The sequence below is a fragment of the Macaca nemestrina genome, chromosome 10 (assembly GCF_043159975.1).
Source record: "Macaca nemestrina isolate mMacNem1 chromosome 10, mMacNem.hap1, whole genome shotgun sequence".
Taxonomy (NCBI): Eukaryota; Metazoa; Chordata; class Mammalia; order Primates; family Cercopithecidae; genus Macaca; species Macaca nemestrina.
In genome coordinates this window covers 31,830,984-31,850,121 of record NC_092134.1, presented here as the reverse complement: position 1 = coordinate 31,850,121, position 19,138 = coordinate 31,830,984, and the positions used below count along the sequence as shown (strand labels likewise).

General features: G+C 37.9%; 1 protein-coding gene across 1 annotated transcript in view; it reads left to right on the top strand.

Annotated features, from left to right (window-relative positions):
- LOC105493875 (UTP20 small subunit processome component) overlaps positions 1 to 19,138 on the top strand; it is a 111,586-nt gene that overhangs the window by 34,355 nt on the left and 58,093 nt on the right. Inside the window, exons 22-27 of the mRNA XM_071071251.1 lie at positions 2,102 to 2,287; positions 4,156 to 4,246; positions 5,750 to 5,835; positions 6,402 to 6,527; positions 12,526 to 12,692; positions 14,685 to 14,893. Of these exons, the coding sequence (XP_070927352.1) occupies positions 2,102 to 2,287; positions 4,156 to 4,246; positions 5,750 to 5,835; positions 6,402 to 6,527; positions 12,526 to 12,692; positions 14,685 to 14,893 (865 nt within the window). The remainder of the gene's footprint in view (positions 1 to 2,101; positions 2,288 to 4,155; positions 4,247 to 5,749; positions 5,836 to 6,401; positions 6,528 to 12,525; positions 12,693 to 14,684; positions 14,894 to 19,138) is intronic.

Sequence of the window (19,138 nt, the reverse complement as noted above, 5' to 3'; positions counted from 1 at the left end):
ACCTGTAGTCCCAGCTACTTGGGAGGCTAAGGCAGAAGAATCGCTTGAACCCAGGAGGCGAAGGTTGCAGTGAGCTGAGATCGTGCCACTGCATTCCAGCTTGGGTGACAGAGTGAGATTCCATCTAAAACAAAAATCAAAGGCTAGAATCATGTCTTCAAATAGGTAAGAGGAGATGGATACAGTGCATAAATTCAAAGGTTTGCATGAATAATTCATTCTGGCAAGGCACAAGCAAAGATGTAGCAGGTCAGTAGATATAGTGGCAGAAGAGCAATGATTTTCTCTTTTTCAAATAATTCTTTGGGCACAAATTTATAGAATAAGAATGATGTTTAGCTTTTTTTGCTTTGTTTTGAGGGTTATATAAAATAACGTTTATCAGTTTTTTGAATTACAAGGGCTGTACATATGCCAGCTGGCATTTGTGGTATTAGTAGCATATAAACTTCATACCGTGTTAATTTTCCAAGTTTTTCCCTAAAGAATTAGTTTACCCCATAACTTAAGGATAAGATCTTACTCTAACGGTACGAGATGCTGTGGGGTAGAGGTAGAAACAGGAGCCTGTAACAGGGAGTGGGTCTCTGAGTTTAGAAATATTTAGAGACTAAAGATACACAATTCTAAGAAATGTTTAAATTAATACTGGTTGGCATGGATTACCTGTAAATAATACATTTATAGATGATCTGAACTAATGAAAAACCCAAATGTCACCTTGAATTATGACTTTGAAGTATATTATAGGCTTTTTATTTTTTGGCTAGCAATTTATATTTCTAAATATGTTTCAACTAATTTGTGAATACCTTGCAAACATTCTCTGAGATGAACCAAACCAGGAATAAGAACAAATGACTAACAATGGCAACAGCATGCTAATAAAAGGTTATATTTAGTGAGTACTTACTGTGTGCTGGGCCCTCTGATAGATGCTTTATGTGAATTGTTTTATTTAATAGATGAAAGAGTGACATGCTGTTCATGGAGATAAAGGTTACAGAATGTAATATATGGTTGATTAAATGTTGCACGTATAATAGGTATGTTATTAAGTGGATGATGGCGTAGTTTGTAACTTGCAGAAACTTTACTTTTTTCATTCATCCAGTTTTTGATTTATTAAGTGCTAGATTCTGCTAGATGAAAATACCCAGTACCATAGTGTCCCAGCCCTCAGATTGTAGTTTAATGTTATTGATCTGGAGGTTAACTTGGGCTAAGCTAGAGTTTCTTTTAGGAGGGTTGGTAGGGCGCTATCCTATTTTATCAGTGTGTTTTTGAGTGAGGACTTGAAAGCCCATCCAATCAGTTTCCTAGCATCTTTAGCCCAGTGCCCTGCATTCAATAGACAACAAAAGGTTAATTGTTTGGATGAGTGAATGAAAGTGACACAAACTAATACATTAAATGACAGACTTCAAGATAATATTCATTAATTGCAACATTGGACTAAAAATAAAGGATGAAATTTAATAAGAACAAAGTGAATACTGTATTAAGCTTAGCTGCACAAGCTAAGAAGAGATAAAACATAAAGACTCATTGATTTTCATTACATGGACATTCAGTTTCAATCTTTGTCATGTTGTGGCTGCTCAAAAAATTTCTGGAGATGGTAGTTCCATCTGTCTTATCAGTCCATACCTGGAGGACTAAGTTTTGTGGTGCTATGATACTTTCAAGAGAACTTTGGCAAAGTAGAATGTATCTGATGGAAAGTGACCAGCACAGTCCTAATGCTATACGTTAATCATTTAATATCATACATCCCTAACCCCTCATCCCCCAGTGATGGTTCCAGAGACAGGGAGGCTGATTTCCACTTAGTCCGAAATAGACATTTCAAATATTTTCAATAGTATAACAGTGGAATGGGCTACCTTCTACAGTTAGTGATTGGCTTGTCAAATAGCATACTAAAGAAGGGCCAAATTAAAAAAAAAGAGTAATATTGTGGAAGCTTGACTAAGGTGCCACTGATGTCTCTTCAGTGTGGGAATCTGTGAGCTGTGAACATTTCTCATGAGCAGAATCAGGACCTTTCAGATTGGTGTGCATTCTTTATCAGTCTCCCGTGACTTTCTTTCCACGGTAGCAATGAGTATTACCCAGCAGATCTGCAAGTTGCTCCAACTCAGGATCTGCGGAGAAAAGGCAAAGGGATGGTGGCAGAGGAAATCGAAGAGGAACCTGCCGCAGAAGATGATGAAGAGTTGGAGGAAGAGGCAGTGCCCCAGGATGAATCCTCACAGAAGAAAAAGACAAGAAGAGCCGCAGCAAAGTAAGTTCACCATTGCTGAAAGATCACAGATCCACAGTTCTAGGAGGAACAGGAAGAGGTCTCTATGGCTTTATACAAAATCAACTACTCAGATAATTATTTACATAAGCACTACATCTTCCTGGGATTTTCTTTAACAGCCTAAAACTGTCAGTCTTCCAAGTTTTTTTGTTGGTTACTTATTATTAGTTTTTTCTTGGTTAACCACATAATGTTAGTTTGGGGGACTTTTGAGAGTCGTCTAATTGTAGCTCCTTTTTATAGATGAGAACTTTGGGACCTGGAGTGTTTGGATATTCTTTTGACCTTTGTCGTTCACTTTCCCAGCATGAGGGTATTGTGTTTGCATCCTAGGGGACCATGTAATGGAACATCCTTTTTCTTATAAATAATCATGTTAGCGCTTTTTTTTTTCCTTCCACCTACCTTCCCACCATCCTGTTAGCACTTTTCTCTGCTTTTTAACTTGTCTCCTACTGATTACTTTTTTCTCATGCTGTTGTTATACTCTCTTTCTTATTCTCTTAGTTGTTCTTTTACCTAAATTGTTAGAAACCTAGAAGAAGTGATCATGCTTTTAGAAGTTACTTCAGCTTAGTTGATGATTGAATTGACTGTCTCAGGTCTCCTGGATTGGTGCAAATGTTATTTTAACACTTTAGATCTCAGTCTGATATGCCCATTTGTTGCGTATTTCCCTCGAGCCATTTATTAGTTCATCCATTCAATAACTGTATTGAGTACCCTTTGCTAAGTGCTGGCGTGCAGGGATGAATTGTACAGAGCCACTGCAATGCAGGAGTAATAGTCAATCCTGCCTGGGTGAAATATTTTTATAGGAGAAATATTTTTAAAGAAGGTATTGGAGCGCAGTAAGGAATTCCAGGCGTGGTGGCTCATGCCTGTAATCCCAGTACTTTGGGAGGCCAAGGTGGGTAGATCACTTGAGGTTAGGAGTTTGAGACCAGCCTGGCCAACATGGTAAAACCCTTTCTCTACTAAAAATATAAAAATTAGCCAGGCGTGGTGGTACACACCTGTAATCCCAGCTACTCGGGAGGCTGAGGCAGGAGAATCACTTGAACCCAGGAGGCAGAGGTTGCTGTGAGCTGAGATTGTGCCACTGCACTCCAGCCTGGGCCACAGATCGAGACTCCATCTTGAAAAAAAGAAAGACCCAGGGAAGGCCCTCTGATGCTGAAAGATGAAAGTTTGCCAGACAGCTAGAAGAAAGAAGGTCTTGTCCACTAACAGAAATAGTGTATGAAGCACAGGGGCAGGAAAGATTACTGCCAGCCTTCATGTCACTATACAATACTCTCCCCTTATCCATGGTTTCACTTCCCACGATTTCAGTTACCCATGGTCAACCACAGTCTGAAAATACTCAGATATATTTCTTCTTCCTTCTGGTGAGCAAGAGCCATTGGTTGCCTAAACCTGGACCTCTGTTGCCTGACATCTGTATTTACATTATGTGAAAGTGAGGGAGAATATATTCTACTACTTTTTGTCTGCCACGTAGAACCTAGACGAGGAATAATTCCAAAAATCATCTGAGTTCAATTTTGGAATATTTTACTATTTTGGTTACTTTCTAATTTTTGTTCAATTTAAACCATTCTGAGCATACACTGAATGATTTTTTTGGTGTGGAGAACCTGAATTTTAGGGACAGGACTGCCCGAAATATGAGATTTCTAGAGAATAATTTCCTAAATGTAAATAACTAAGTCTTGTTTGTATAATAGTGAAACTATAGGCAGGGTGTTTGAAGTTCTATTCAGAATAAAATTGTAGATAATGTCAGTTTAAGAAAATGATGTCAATTCTTTAAATCTGTAACACTCTGTTTTGTTTTTGTTTAGGCAATTAATTGCTCATTTGCAAGTTTTCTCTAAATTTTCAAATCCACGGGCCTTATATCTGGAATCCAAATTATATGAGTTATATCTTCAGGTCAGTAAAGTAAACTCTTGGCACTATAATTCTTTGTGAACTTTTCTCTATCATTTTCTTTGTCAGAGTAGCTTAGATTTTCAATAATTGCTGAATAGGGCCTATGTCTACATTTTAAGTATTAAAGGCTTTTTTTTTTAATTAATAGACATATTTTCTGTTATCTTGAGAAACAATTTTAGCACTTACTTAGCTGATTTTAAAAGCATTTTGGGTGACTAAACATTGACTGGCTGTGTTAACAGTGAGAATAGCAAACCATGAATTATATCATGGAAATTAGCTCTTAGAAGGGAGTAGGGTTTATACTAAAAAACAAGTGACTACTTTTCCCTTCTAGTTTAGTGAGACTTCATAAAGGACTGGGATTTCAGGATCTATTATAGTCCATTGCAGTCATAATTATGTGGCCCTGAATTTCAGATAAGCTTGCAGAAAAAAATTAATGTTGGACCGGGCACTGTGGCTCATGCCTATAATCGCAGCACTTTGGGAGGTCAGGAGATGGAGACCATCCTGGCTGACACGATGAAACCCCGTCTCTACTAAACATACAAAAAATTAGTCAGGCGTGTTGGCGGGCGCCTGTAGTCCCAGCGACTTGGGAGGCTGAGGCAGGAGAATGGCATGAACCTGGGAGGCGGAGCTTGCAGTGAGCTGAGACCACGCCACTGCACTCCAGCCTGGGCAACAGAGCGAGACTTCATCTCAAAAAAAAATTAATTAATTAATTAATTAATTAATGTCAGAAACGAAGTAAGCATTGGATGTCATTCTAAGCCATCTGGGGAAACAGATTCTTTTTTCATTTGGATGTTTTTCTTGGCATCTTATTGACTATCATTACCTTCATAGGATGAGAGATTTTCCTTAGTACATGACCAGCCCGGTTGGCTTAAATCCAGATTCACATAGAGAATTGGCCTCACCAGCCTGGACACAGATGCTCATGTCTGTAATCCCAGCACTTGGGAGGCCAAGGCGGGCAGATCACCTGAGCCCAGGAGTTCGAGATCAGCCCGGGCAACATGGTGAAACCGCATCTGTACCAAAAACACAAAAAATTAGCCAGGTGTGGTGATGGGCGCCTGTGGTTCCAGCTTCTCAAGAGGCTGAGGCAAGAGAATTGCTTGAACCCAGGAGGTGGAGGTTGCAGTGAGTTGAGATCGCATCACTGCACTCCAGCCTGGGCAACAGAGTCTCGGAAAAGAAAAAAAAGAGAGAGAGAGAGGATTGGCCTCACCCAAAAACTGGTAGACCCCAGGGTATGACTGTGGGATGCAGGTGTCAGAGAGTTTTGTTTCCGTTTTTTAATTTGCACATATTCTGTTCATCTTTTTTTACTTCCAGGAAAATGTGAAGCTGTTGTTAGCAATCAGGTTTGGGTCTTGTCTAAAACTTTAGAATTTAGCAGATCTCATTTAGCAAATAACCACAAGTAAATTGCTGTCCTATGGTATATGTATGTATGACTTCATTAATTCTATAAAATATTGTTCTTAGTTGTTGTTACACCAAGATCAAATGGTGCAAAAAATAACCTTGGATTGCATAATGACATATAAACATCCTCATATCCTCCCTTACAGGTAAGTTGCGTGAAGCTGAAAGAACTGCTATCTCTTTGGCTGATTTTTATATTTCTGCATAAGAGCTTCTTCTAGAATAATTTCTTAAAGGCCTAGGAAATTTCCCTTTTTTCTGAGGTCATCATATTTCCAAGCAAGAAATGAAAACGAGTAGTATATTTGTTGGGTTGTTCTCCATAGGTACTAAAAAGAGAATGTTAATTTTTAAAATGTGTTGTAAATATTATGTCATTTTCCTCTTCTTATTAATATAATGCCATAAAATCTTGGTGGTTACTTAGAGAATCAAAGTCACTCTAAGAACTGAAGAAAGCTTTTTGTATCATGCTTTTTTGAACAGCTGAGTTATGGACAGAATCTAATCTTCTCTAATCCATTATGCCTTTTGAAATGTGAAAATCTGTCATTTTAGGAGGTTTTTTTTAGGATTTTCCTTTATGGATATCAACCAGAATATGTACTATATACCTTATTTTAGTTATTACTCTGTGTACATATTTCACTCTTTCATTATTCAAAAGCACTGTTGATAAAATGGTGATATGTGCTATTCTCTGTTTTTAAAGGGAAAACTTACAAAGGTTGCTCGAAGACAGAAGCTTTAAGGAAGAGATAGTGCATTTTAGCATTTCAGAAGATAATACTGTAGTGAAAACAGCCCACCGAGCAGATCTATTTCCTATTCTGATGAGGTATTTATGCTGTTTAAACACTGATTTTTAAAAAGTTAATAACAAACACAATTGTGAGTGTAGTATTATGGTTCTTTCAACAATTGTAATAGAATATTTCATTTTATATTTTCCTTTGATTGCATTTTCTTTGGAGATGGGGTCTTGCTCTGTCACCCAGGCTGGAGTGTAGTGGCATGATCACAGCTCATTGCAGCCTTGACCTCTCAGGCTCAAGTGATGCTCCCACCTTGGCCTCCCAATGTGCTAGGATTACAAGTGTGAGCCATCACGGCCAGCTGCTTTTTTTTTGAAATGTACTTTTGGGAGAAGTCAAATTGTTATAGAGACTAATTTTTGTTCCTAACATAAAGAAAGATCTTTATTTATTTATTTATTTATTTTAGAGGGAGTCTCACTCTGTCACCCAGGCTGGAGTGCAGTGGTGTGATCTCAGCTCACTGCAACCTCCACCCTCTCAGGTTCAAGCTATTCTTGTGCCTCACCCTCCTGAGTAGCTGGGATCACAAGCGTGCTCCACCATGCCTGGCTAATTTTTGTATTTTTAGTAGAGAAAGAGTTTCACCATGTTGGCCAGGCTGGTTTCAAACTCCTGATCTCAGGTGATCCACCTGATCTCAGAGATCCCGCCTCTGCCTCCCAAAGTGCTGGGATTACATTCGTGAGCCACCACACATGGCCCCTAATATAAAGAAAGCTCTTACCATAGTATTGTAATAATAATATTAAAATTGAATTTAATATTTTCCTAAATTTTACTGTTGAGATACAGTAGAAATAATTCACTCCATTTTCCAAATATCATGTGATATTTAATGATGTTATTATTCTGTTAATTATAAATGGTAGAGCACAAAGATGATCCATAAATAATACAAAGTTTATATATGCTGGGTATAAAGAAAAATGAAGCTTAAATCTTTCATCTCACCAGCTCTGGAATGATAGGAATTGGAAAGATCATGGGATTGGGATTTAACAGAGGTTTGCTTTTGTTCCAACCCTGTACTGTGTAGTTCTATCAGATAGGGAAAGTTTTTTAGATCCACTGGGCTTCTGTTTCCTTAATAGGAGCTGGTTCAGTTGTGCTCTGGAGACTCTGCTAGTACTTGTCTAATGGCTCTCTTTAGCTCCATTTGTAGCCAGCATCAAGATTCCATTTATAGTGAGCTTTAAGAACTTTACTATAATAGACATAAAAATATTTGAGTCAGTGAATATACAAAATTACAATTATTGGTGGATTACAGAAACAAAAATAGCAGAAATCATCTTATATTTTATAAAATGTTTTATAACCTTTTTTCACTTAATATTTTACAAGAATTCTCTTAGATCATGAAATGTTTCAAAATGTGATTCTTCATCATATAGACAAGCCATCATTTACTTGTGTCGAGCATTTTGCCTGTCTGTAGTTTTTGTTGTTTATTTTGTTTTTTTCAAAATAGAAAATCTTACATTGAATACCTATAAATCTTATTTGATTGATGGATTAGAATAGATTCTTGATAGGAAAATTGATGAAGATTTTTAAACTTTTTGGTGTCTATTACCAAATTGTTGTTCAGAACTACTTCTTTTCAACCACAAGTTTGAACCACTTTATATTCCTACCGGCAGTAGAATGCCTGTTTCATACCATTCCAACACTAGGCTGTTGTTTGTTATTATTTTTTGATTGTTTTAATTCTTGCTAATTTGTTGGTGATAAAGGATATCATGTTGTATGACTTCACATATTTTAGATTTACTAGTGAAGATGAATTGTTTTAAAAGATTATGGGTCATTTGTGTTTATTTTCTCATGAATTTTTTTTTTTTTAAATGTCTGACAACCTGTATTTTCTAAAAGCAGGTAAATGATATTCCTCTCTGTTTTCTTCTCATTCTGTTTGTTTTAATTTGATTATTTTATTCATCTGGAATTTATTTTGATGTATGAAATGAAATAACACCAACATGGTGAAACCCCATCTTTACTAAAAGTACCAAAATTAGCTGGGTGTGGTGGCACGTGCCTGTAATCCCAGCTATTTGGGAGGCTGAGGCAGGAGAATCACTTGAACCCGGGAGGCAGAGGTTGCAGTGAGCCGAGATTGCGCCACTGCACTCCAGCCTGGGTGACAGAGCAAGACTCTGTCTCAAAATAAATTAAATAAATAATATATTTTTTAAAAAGTCCAAGCTTTCTCTGCTGATTTGAGAGCCATATGTATTTATTTCAGAGACAGGGTCTGTCTTTGTCACCCAGGCTGGAATGCAGTGGTGCAAACACAGCTCACTGCAGCCTGGATCTCCTGGGCTCCAGCGATCCTCCTGCCTCAGCTCCCCAAGTAGCTGGGACTACAGGCACATGCCACAATGCCCAGCTAATTTTGTTTCACTATGTTGCCCCGGCTGGTCTCAAACTTCTGAGCTCAGGCTGTCCACCTGCCTTGGCTTCCCAAAGTGCTGTGATTACACGCATGAGCCATCATGTCCAGCCAGAGTGCCACTTTTTTTTTTTTTTTTTTGAGACGGAGTCTCGCTCTGTCGCCCAGGCTGGAGTACAGTGGCGCGATCTCTGCTCACTGCAAACTCCGCCTCTGGGTTCACGCCATTCTCCTGCCTCAGCCTCTCGAGTAGCTGGGACTACAGGCGCCAGCCACCACGCCTGGCTAATTTTTTGTATTTTTAGTAGAGACAGGGTTTCACCGTGTTAGCCAGGATGGTCTTGATCTCCTGACCTCATGATCTGCCCGCCTTGGCCTCCCAAAGTGCTGGGATTACAGGCGTGAGCCACCGCGCCCGGCCCAGAGTGCCACTTTTAACATGCACTAAATATCCATGTATAATTGACTCTTTCAATCGGCTTTTGATAGCTTTACATTGATCTGCCTTGTTCCAATTCTGCACTGGTTTGTTTATAATAATAATCATAAAGGACTTAAATGCATTCTTGTATATATCAGAGGAAGTCATCTCATTAGTCCTTTCTTTCCAAAATATTTTGTTTTTTTCTAGAATCTAGATGAGCATTTGCTTTGGTTTTCCTAATTTCCCCTTTTGATTTGAGGAGAAGTTGCATTAGTGTTTGTCTTCATTTATTCAAATCATTCCTTTTTTGTAGTCTTTCAATAAAGTCTTTTCATTTTATAACGATGTTTTGTTGCTGTAGAGGGAATTTTCCCTCTTACATTTTCTAGTTTATTTTTGCTACATAACTGATTATATATAAAAGCTATTGATTTTTGTGTTATTTAGCCATCCACATGACAAAACTTTCATTAGTTTTAGTAGCTTTCGTTGCGTTTTCTTGTATTCTCTCTAACCAAAAAATCACAAATGATAATAACAGTCACAGATTATGTTAGTCCCCTGTTTACAAACCTTTTGACATCTCATTTTACTCAGAATGTAATAGAAAGTCCTGACTACTCCCTACAGGGCTTGATATGGTAGCTTCAAATGATATCTATAACCATATTTCTTCCTGTTTACCACCTCTCTCAGAACTCACTTTAAATTCTTAGCGCTTGCTCATCCGCCTGCATGGAAGACATGACAGCTGACACCTCTTACTCATTTGGTCTCATCTCAAATGTGTCATTATCAGTGATACCTTCTTCAAGTGCTTTGAGCCTCTGTGACTGGCCAAAGCTTTTTTATACTGCTACTACTAAGACCTTATCTTTTTTCACTGTGTTGACATATGTACTGACAAGGCAAAAACAATGGTGGGTAAGACTCCTAGTACCCTAGCACATAAATCAAGACAGTGGCACCAAATTCTACTAGTCATTCTTCATTGCCACATATTTGGAGTTATTTAATAAACAAACAAACAAACACAGTTGATGAATCTTGACCCTGAGTACATGTATGATAAAGTGGGAAGAATGCATAAAATACTTTTGCTGTGCATGGGCTGTCTCAGTGAATGACACCTGTGTGAGTATTTGATGTACAAGCTGAACTAGCTCCTTTTCTTATTTGTAAGACGTATACACTAGGATTCTTTTCACAGGCATTTTCTTGAACATGAACGCAGTGAGCCTGCCACTTCAAGGAAAACAACTGACAGCGTTTATTTCCAATAACTAAATTCTAGCATTCAAGTGGAAATTAGGATTGGAGAAAACTTTTATTTGGTACTGTGAACCTGACATCTTCCCAATGCTTAAAGACTTTTCTGATGAGATGATTAGTAATATTAACAAATGTTAATAAACAAATTTCTTTTTTTGGTTTGCAATGAAATGTGTCAACATTTGACATTTCTGCATAACTTGGTAAACCAATATTTTCCAAGTAACTGATACATGTAATAGAATGGTGTATGGGTAAAAGATTCATTCAAAGTGCAAGATACATGGATTTTAGTGTAACAGAGTTCATCAAGTTTGTTGATGGGGTTTCAGATTCCACATGGCAGCTAATCTTTCAACTTGTTGAGCTTTGATGTAGTATCAAAATGGGATATCTACAATTATCTGAAAGTTTAAAAAATATTTCTCCCTTCTTCAACTACCTATCTATGTATGAGGCTGAATTTTTTTCAACCCCAATGTATTATAATAGATTGAATGTAGAAGCACATATGAGAATCCAGTTATCTTCTGTTAAGTCAGACGAAAGAATAAATAAAACAATGCCACTAGTCTCACTAATTTGCAGGAGTAGGGTGGACATTTGGAAAATATAATTATTTTTATTACAATGTTATTGATGTTAACATGTAATAAGTTTATTGTGAATATTTTAAAATGAATTAATAAACCAATGTACACTTTTAATTCCTCAGTTTTAAATTCTAATACAATAACTATCAAATAGGTAAAATTTACATACACAAAGTCTTTGGAGACCTCATTAATTTTTAATAGTGTAAAGAGATCCTAATATCAAAAAGTTTGAAAACTATTTTTGATTTTTGAGTATTAAGTCAGTAAGTTTTTTATCATGTTAAGAAAGTAGCTTTTATTGTTCTTTGGAATTTTATCAGTAGTGGATGTTAAATATTATTAGAGTGCCTATTGAACATGTATTAAAGTTATTATATTAACTTTTTCCAGGAACCATTCATCTGTATTGATCTAGTAGATTTTACTAATGACTCTTTCTTGCATTTCCTGGGGCAATCCTTATTTGGTTTTAGTGCAGCACTGGATACTATAGTTACAAATGTTGTGTTTTATGTTTGTAAGCAAGATTGGCATGTAGTTTTATTTTTGTTCATTAACCCTTCTCAATATCACAATTATGCCACATTCATAAATGAGAAAAGACTGTTTCCCACTTTCTCTCTGCTATGAAACTTCATAGCATAGAAATTATTTTCTTCCTTGAAAGTTTAAAAAGCCCACCTGTAAACTGTATTAGCTTCAAGTTTTCCAATAAGTATTGGTCTCTGTGGGTTTTTTTTCTTAAGTTCCTTTTGTTTATTTTTGTGTTTTTTTTCCTGAAAAGTAGCTTTTTCATTGAATTGTTTCCAGCTTCCTTAATAACTTACAATTGTCTTCTCTTATTTTATTCCCTTTTAATCTATATATTCTCATTTTCATTTTTTCATGATTAGACTTACCTTTGATTTGCCTATTTTTTCTCCCATAACAAACCACCTTCTGGCCTTTGTCCTTCCTGCTTCCCTTAGCCTTGTTTTTTCTTTCATTTTGTTTCGTTTTGTTTTAATTTTTGAATTTTTTTATAGAGACATGGTCTTACTAAGTTGCCCAGGCTGGCTTTAAATTCCTGAGCTCAAGTGATACTCTGGCTCAACCCCTCAGGTAGCTGGGACTGCAGGCACCCATCACTGCATGTAGCTCTCTTAGCCTTATTCTGTTGTTGACTTTTTTCATTGTCTATGTTAAGTATCTGATTTCTGTTTTCATGTTTCTGTGTTTCATAGTATATCCATTTAAATCGATTGAGTTGCTCTTCTAGCCTTTTAGGCAAACAAAACAACTCATATTTTAGAATTAATGTGCAAATAAATAATGTGCTTTTGTCTTTTCAGAATTTTGTATGGGCGAATGAAAAATAAGACTGGGAGTAAAACTCAGGGGAAATCTGCTTCAGGCACCCGCATGGCCATTGTCCTGCGATTCCTGGCCGGGACCCAACCTGAGGAGATCCAGATATTCTTAGACCTGCTGTTTGAACCTGTGAGGCACTTCAAGAATGGTAACTATCAGCTACCTCTCACTCTAATACCTGTTGTCTGCGGTGGACTTCTCACATCTCAGGCTACATTCCCCACGCTCCTGGGCATCTTTCTAACAGGGTTGTTCCTCTCAACCTTGATGGCAATCTTTCTGCTGAAGTGCAGTTCATTTTAAACTTCGATTGAATTGCATGAAACTGACCATTGGCCCTGTGGATTATCGGCACTCTTGTGTTAGAGCCCCTGATGAGAAAATGTGTATTTTTATTGCATATTTAGGCTATTTGAAAAATGGTTAATACTTACTCCTGTAGTACAAAGAATAGGTTTCTTCTAAGAAATTCAAAGCATACTGCAAATTGGTGTTAATTGTTTGGCATTTATTCATTCCCTGAGTCATTCATCTATTCAGTAATGATTTATTGAATACCTCCTGTGCCCTGGACACTCTGTTAGGTTAAAAATAGAAAAGTACAATCTCTGCCCTCAACCTCGTAGTTGAGATGAAATGGATGTAATCGTGTATACATTGAGCTAGAGTGCTCTGTGCTATGTTCTTTGGTATGGAATGTCAGTAATTATTAATAACAGTAATGACTAACATCATTTTGAGTACTTACTTTATGCCAGACGTTATGACAGACTCATTTACTTATAACTCAGTTGATCCTTCAGACAACCAACCACATGAGCTGTCATTACTTGACTGTCCCCGTGTTACACATGAGGAAACTTAGGTTTAGAAAGGTATTTCACCCGTGGTAACTCAGATGAAAAGTGGTAGAGTTGGGATTCGAACTCAGACCTTTCTGGTTATGAAAGCTGTGTTCCAGTCCCCAAATTGCTTTGCTTGAGGCCAACATAGAAAATTATTTATAGGGTATTCTATTGCATTTGTTTTTGTATTTTTTCTATGATAATAGTTCCAGCTGTTAACAGGTTTTTCATTCAGTATAATATTGCCCTGTAAAGGAGGTTGGCTCTGATGAATGCCAAAAAAAAGTTTCCATTCAATGTATAACTCCCATTGTAGGAGGATAGGTATAGATGCTACTCTTATGGATGGCCCATTTGGGTGTATGAATCCATAAGCTCATGACCTCACATCAGATGGTTTGGAGTAAAGGTCAAGCAATAACAATTTGTATCTTTTTAGTAAGTTTTGAAATTAATATGGCAGCAGCTGTTTATAAGGGACTCTGATTTTATTTATTAACCAGGGGCTATAAGAGAAATAAAACTTGATTCTCAGCCTTCAAGGAACTTGTAATACAGAAAGGTACTTTTAGTGAAACTGCCAAACTCAGCAGAGCTGAGTGAAACGGAGAGTAAGAAAAGTGTATAGAAAGTTACCAGATGGAGGGCCGGGTGCGGTGACTCATGCCTATAATCCCAGCACTTTGGGAGGCTGAGGTGGGTGGATCACCTGAGGTCAGGAATTCGAGACCAGCCTGGCCAACATGGTGAAACTCCAACTCTACTAAAAATACAAAAACCAGCTGGGTGTGGTGGTGGGTGCCTGTAATCCCAGCTACTCGGGAGGCTGAGGCAGGAGAACTGGCTTGGACCTGGGAGGTGGAGGTTGCAGTGAGCCGTAATCGCGCCACTGCACTCCAGCCTGGATGGCAAACTGAGACTCTGTCTCAAAAAAAAAAAAAAAAATTGCCAGATGGAATAAGAAACTTAATTCATAACTCAGGTTTTGAGGGATAGTGTAAATAAGTTGGATGAGAATTAGGCTTAGAGACTTAGTTCGGTTGCAGATTTGTTACCCTCTTATTCCTTAGTCTCTTCTTCTCTAAAATGAGGGTAGTTAAACCTGTCTTATGTGGCTCATTGAATATTTGGTAAGAACCAAAAGGAGATAATATAGAAGAAAAGTGCATTGTTATGTATAAATTATGACAGTAGAAAATACTGTATTATTAAGGGAAATGGAAATAAAACTACAATTATAAATAGTAACAAACTAATATGTTACCTTACATGACCTCTCCTCTTTGTTTCACTAGGTGAGTGCCATTCTGCAGTCATTCAAGCAGTAGAAGACTTGGATTTGTCTGAAGTTCTTCCTTTAGGTCGTCAGCATGGTATCTTAAACAGCCTTGAGATAGTATTGAAAAACATTAATCATCTGATCAGCGCATACCTGCCAAAGATTTTGCAGATACTGCTCTGTATGACGGCAACCGTATCACACATCCTTGACCAACGAGAAAAGGTGAGAGATTCGCTATAGATGCTTTCTTCTTGGGCTCATGGGTGTCTGTGTTGTCTTGGGCATTGAGTTGGGCCTGATTTACTAACACTCTCCCAAGTTCAATCCTTATACAACCCTTTGAAAGTATCTTCTTAAAACAGTCTTCCACGTAGTGGGACTCTTTGCTGTTATAAATATTTACTTATAACCAGAAAATGCAAATTATATCAAGTGTATATTTTAAAAAGAGATGGATTCGTAGTGAGTGGGTTAGTTCTCTGTTTCTTAGGAATCCAAGTCAAATGCTTGAGCTGATATTTCTTAGATTTTAATTCCAAGAGCCTAGAAGTATAAGGTATCTTCCAACTCTCATTTCTCCAGGATGGCTGGAAAATGAATAGACCACTGTTACCATCAGCACTGTTATTTTGAGAGTTGCGTGGAAGTCTTTAAAAAGTAGAGATGCTTACCTACAATAAGTGCAGTGTTTTGAGTAAATATAAATAGTAAGATGGGGCAAAACAAACCAGCTGGCCAACTGCCAAAAGGTGCTCAGGAAGTGTGTTCTAATTATATTCAAGACAATTTATGTTCTGTTAAAATAGATCCGTGGACATGAGTGAACTCTTTGGAGTTTAGGGAAATAGTCCATAATCTTTTTTTTTTTTTTTGAGACAGAGTCTCGCTCTGTTGCCTAGGCTGGAGTGCAGTGGCATGATCCTGGCTCACTGCAACTTCCGCCTCCCAGGTTCAAGTGATTCTCCTGCCTCAGCTTCCTGAGCAGTCCTTAGCTGGGAGTACAGGCGCCCGCCACCACGCCCGACTCATTTTTGTATTTTTAGTAGAGACGGGGTTTCACCATGTTGGCCAGGCCGGTCTCGAACTCCTGACCTCAGGTGATCCGCCCACCTCGGCCTCCAAAAGTGCTGGAATTACAGGCATGAGCCACCGTGCCCGGCCTCATAATATCTTATGGACTGAAGGCTTCTGGGAGAAAATGCAACTTGAAGTAGAGCTCCAGACTCAGATTTCTGCTGTTGACTCTCAGTTAATTCCAAATAGGCACAGTTTTAATTTGGCCAAAATTTATTTCATTTGATTTCTAGATATGCCCAGTGAACTGCCTGTCAAATATGATCATGATAAGTGAAAATTGACTGCCAAAATTTTAGGCTGCTGGTTTGGGCTATGCATGGATGTGAATCTGTTTTAGCAATGAAATTATATTCTCTGATAACCAAGATGCAGAGATTTAGAACACTTCTTCCATTTTGGTAGTCACATTTTGTTTTTCTCGTTCTTTCATTCATTTCTTCAGTAAATATTAATTGAGCCTCTACTATGTGTCAGGTACTGTACTAAGCACTGGGAATAGTCAGCAAAGCACACAGACATTTATGTTCTTTTATTTGTTCATTAAGTACTTATTGAGCACCTACTGTGTGCCAGACATTGTTCCAGGGAAGGAGTGAGACATGTGAGGACTCAGTATATGGGGAGAAAAAGAATGAATGAATAAATAAATAAATAAATAAATAAATATACACATAATTAAAATAATGTCAGAGGGAAGTACATTCTGGAAGGAAAATAAAATGAGGAGACCCTTCTGCAGGGTCCTGAGGCTCATTCTCGGTGTAACTCTCACCTGTCAGTACTCTGCCCTGTGAGTTCTAGCTGCCTTTGCCTCCCCAAGTTGCCCAGCTCTGTCTCTTTATCTTGGGGTCAGTGGACTCTGCCTGGGCTCTTGCTTCCTGCACTGAGGCCTGAAAACTCTCCAGGCAGTAAGCTAGGGAAATCACAAGGCTCATTTCCTTTGCTTTCCGCCTCTCAGGGATCACTGTTCTCTGCTGCCTGATGTCCAACGTCTGAAAATTATTGTTTATATATTTTGTTTACTTCCTTAGTTGCTTAAGAGAGGAGGGTAAATCCAGTCCCTTTTACTCCATCTTGGTTGGAAGTGCAAAACCACTATAAAGGAGCAGGCAAAACAGTCCTCAGACTAACACAGGACTGGAAATAGCCTACATCCCCAACAGCCACAGTAGAAATCCCGTAATACACAATACACCGGGGGAGAGTCTTTGGAAGATGTTGCCTCAGTCATGGATCCAAATTAGCACTAGAATAGAGGCTGCTGTGGGCTCACTTTAAAAGGTCAAACATTTTTCAAGTTTGATCCCAGAACAAAGCCCAAAATTTTAAATGATTTAAGTGAAAATAAATTTCACAATGTCTGACATGCAGTCAGACATTACCAGGCATACAAAGTAGGAGGAAAATTTTATGAAGAGAAAGGGCAATCAATAGAAGCAGATCCAGAAATGACACAGATAATAGAATTAGACAAGGAGGTTGATGCCACCACTTTGGGAAGCCAGGGTGGAAGGATCACTGGAGGCCAGGAGTTTGAGACCAGCCTGGACAACATAGCAAGACCCTATTTTTGCAAAAAGTAAAAAATTAACCAGGCTCAGTAGCACACACCTGTACTCAGGAAGCTAAGGTGAGAGGATCACTTGATCCCAGGAAATTGAGGCTGTAGTAGGCCAAGATCAAACCACTGCATTCCATCATGGGCAACAGAGTGAGACTCTGCCTCTTAAAAAAAAAAAAAAAAAAAATTAGACAAGGACATTAAAATAGCTATTATAAAAACACTCCATATATTAGAGAAAGTAGAAGAAATCATGAGCATGTTAAGGAGAGACATGGAAGATGTGCAAAATTTAATGTAAGATGAGGAAATATTATAGAAAGTGACTAGTGTGGGGGTGGATAGGTGCTTCATTTACTAGGATGGTGAGGGTCCTCTATAAAAAGGTGCTCTTTGAGCTTACACCTCACCATGAGAAAAACATTTCAGGCAAAGAAAATGACTAGTGCAAAATCCCTGGTTGGGAATGGTCTTGACATGTTGTAAGAATAGACAAGGCTGTGGTGGCTAGAGCACCAGGAGCAGGAAGAGTCATGTAAGGTGAGGATGAAGAGGTAGGTCGTATGGGCTCTGTAGGACCTTGTAGGCTATGACGAGGGGGTGAATTTACTTCTAAAGATAACGGAAACTGCTGAGAGGCTCGAAGCAGGTGAGTGATAAGGACTGTGTAGTGTTTTAAAAATACTGCTTTGGTGGCTTTGTGGAAAAGGGACTATGGGAGGCCAAGAATGGAAGCAGAAAAGAGGTCTTAGAAAGTTCTTTCTCTGTTAAATGAGAGCATAATAAGGGCCACGGGAAGAATTAAGTGAGAACCTGTTTATGCCTTGTAGCAAGTGATAGTGACTTTATCTGTATATGAATATATTAAATTTTGAAAGGTTTGCCTGTGTAGTGCCTTCACATTTTTGGTTAACTTAGAAGTTACTTAGTAATACAGCCTCCCTCCCAAGTCAATAATCAGTAACTCGAAGGATCATTTATGCAATATCACAGTTCATTAATTAATGAGATTTTAAGCTTGTTGACAGATATGAGCTTTCTTATATTTTCCTTTGAAATTCTTGGACCCATCTGAGGAATTCCTTAGTGAATTATTGCACAGTAGTTTTGCTTAAGTGAGTTAATGTTCTACATTTATGTGCTTCAGCTCAGTTGTATATTTACTTTTTTGTGTCTTCAGGGCATTGATCGGCATTGAAAGATACTTGAAAATTGTTGGTTTTGGGGTTTTTTTTTTTTACATTTAAGCAACAATGTAACTTGTAAACACACACAAACTCAATCATATTGACTGTTCCTCTAGGAATTAAAGTGTATGATTGCTCATTTTCAGGGTTTTTCTCTAGTTTATTCAACAATTATTGAGTAAATTGGGCAGCTGGCGCTTTAGTTACAGAAATGAATAGAACATGCAGATTGTACCCGATGGGAAGGGTGGTTGGTGGGAATGGGAGACGGGTGGGGAGTGTCTATTTGATACCATGTTTGCAGTTGTGAGCTTCATATTTCCTCCAGATACCATGTTTTTTTCAAATATCAGGGATGATTTTTATCTTTCACTAAACTTGATGCAGCTGATAAAAATATTGCTAGTTGAAGCAGAGCAGAATGACTTGTAACTACATCACCTGTGCTTGCTTACTGTCAATTCCTTTGTGACTTGTATAATAAGATAATAAGCTAAAAGTAGACCATATGTGAGATACCGTGATTCCTCAGGCTTGCTCAGCAAACTAATGACATCCTTGTTCATATTTACTTGAATTTAAAATGTGCTATATCAGATTCAAATACTTCTGTTGGTCAGATTATCAGATTTTCATGATACA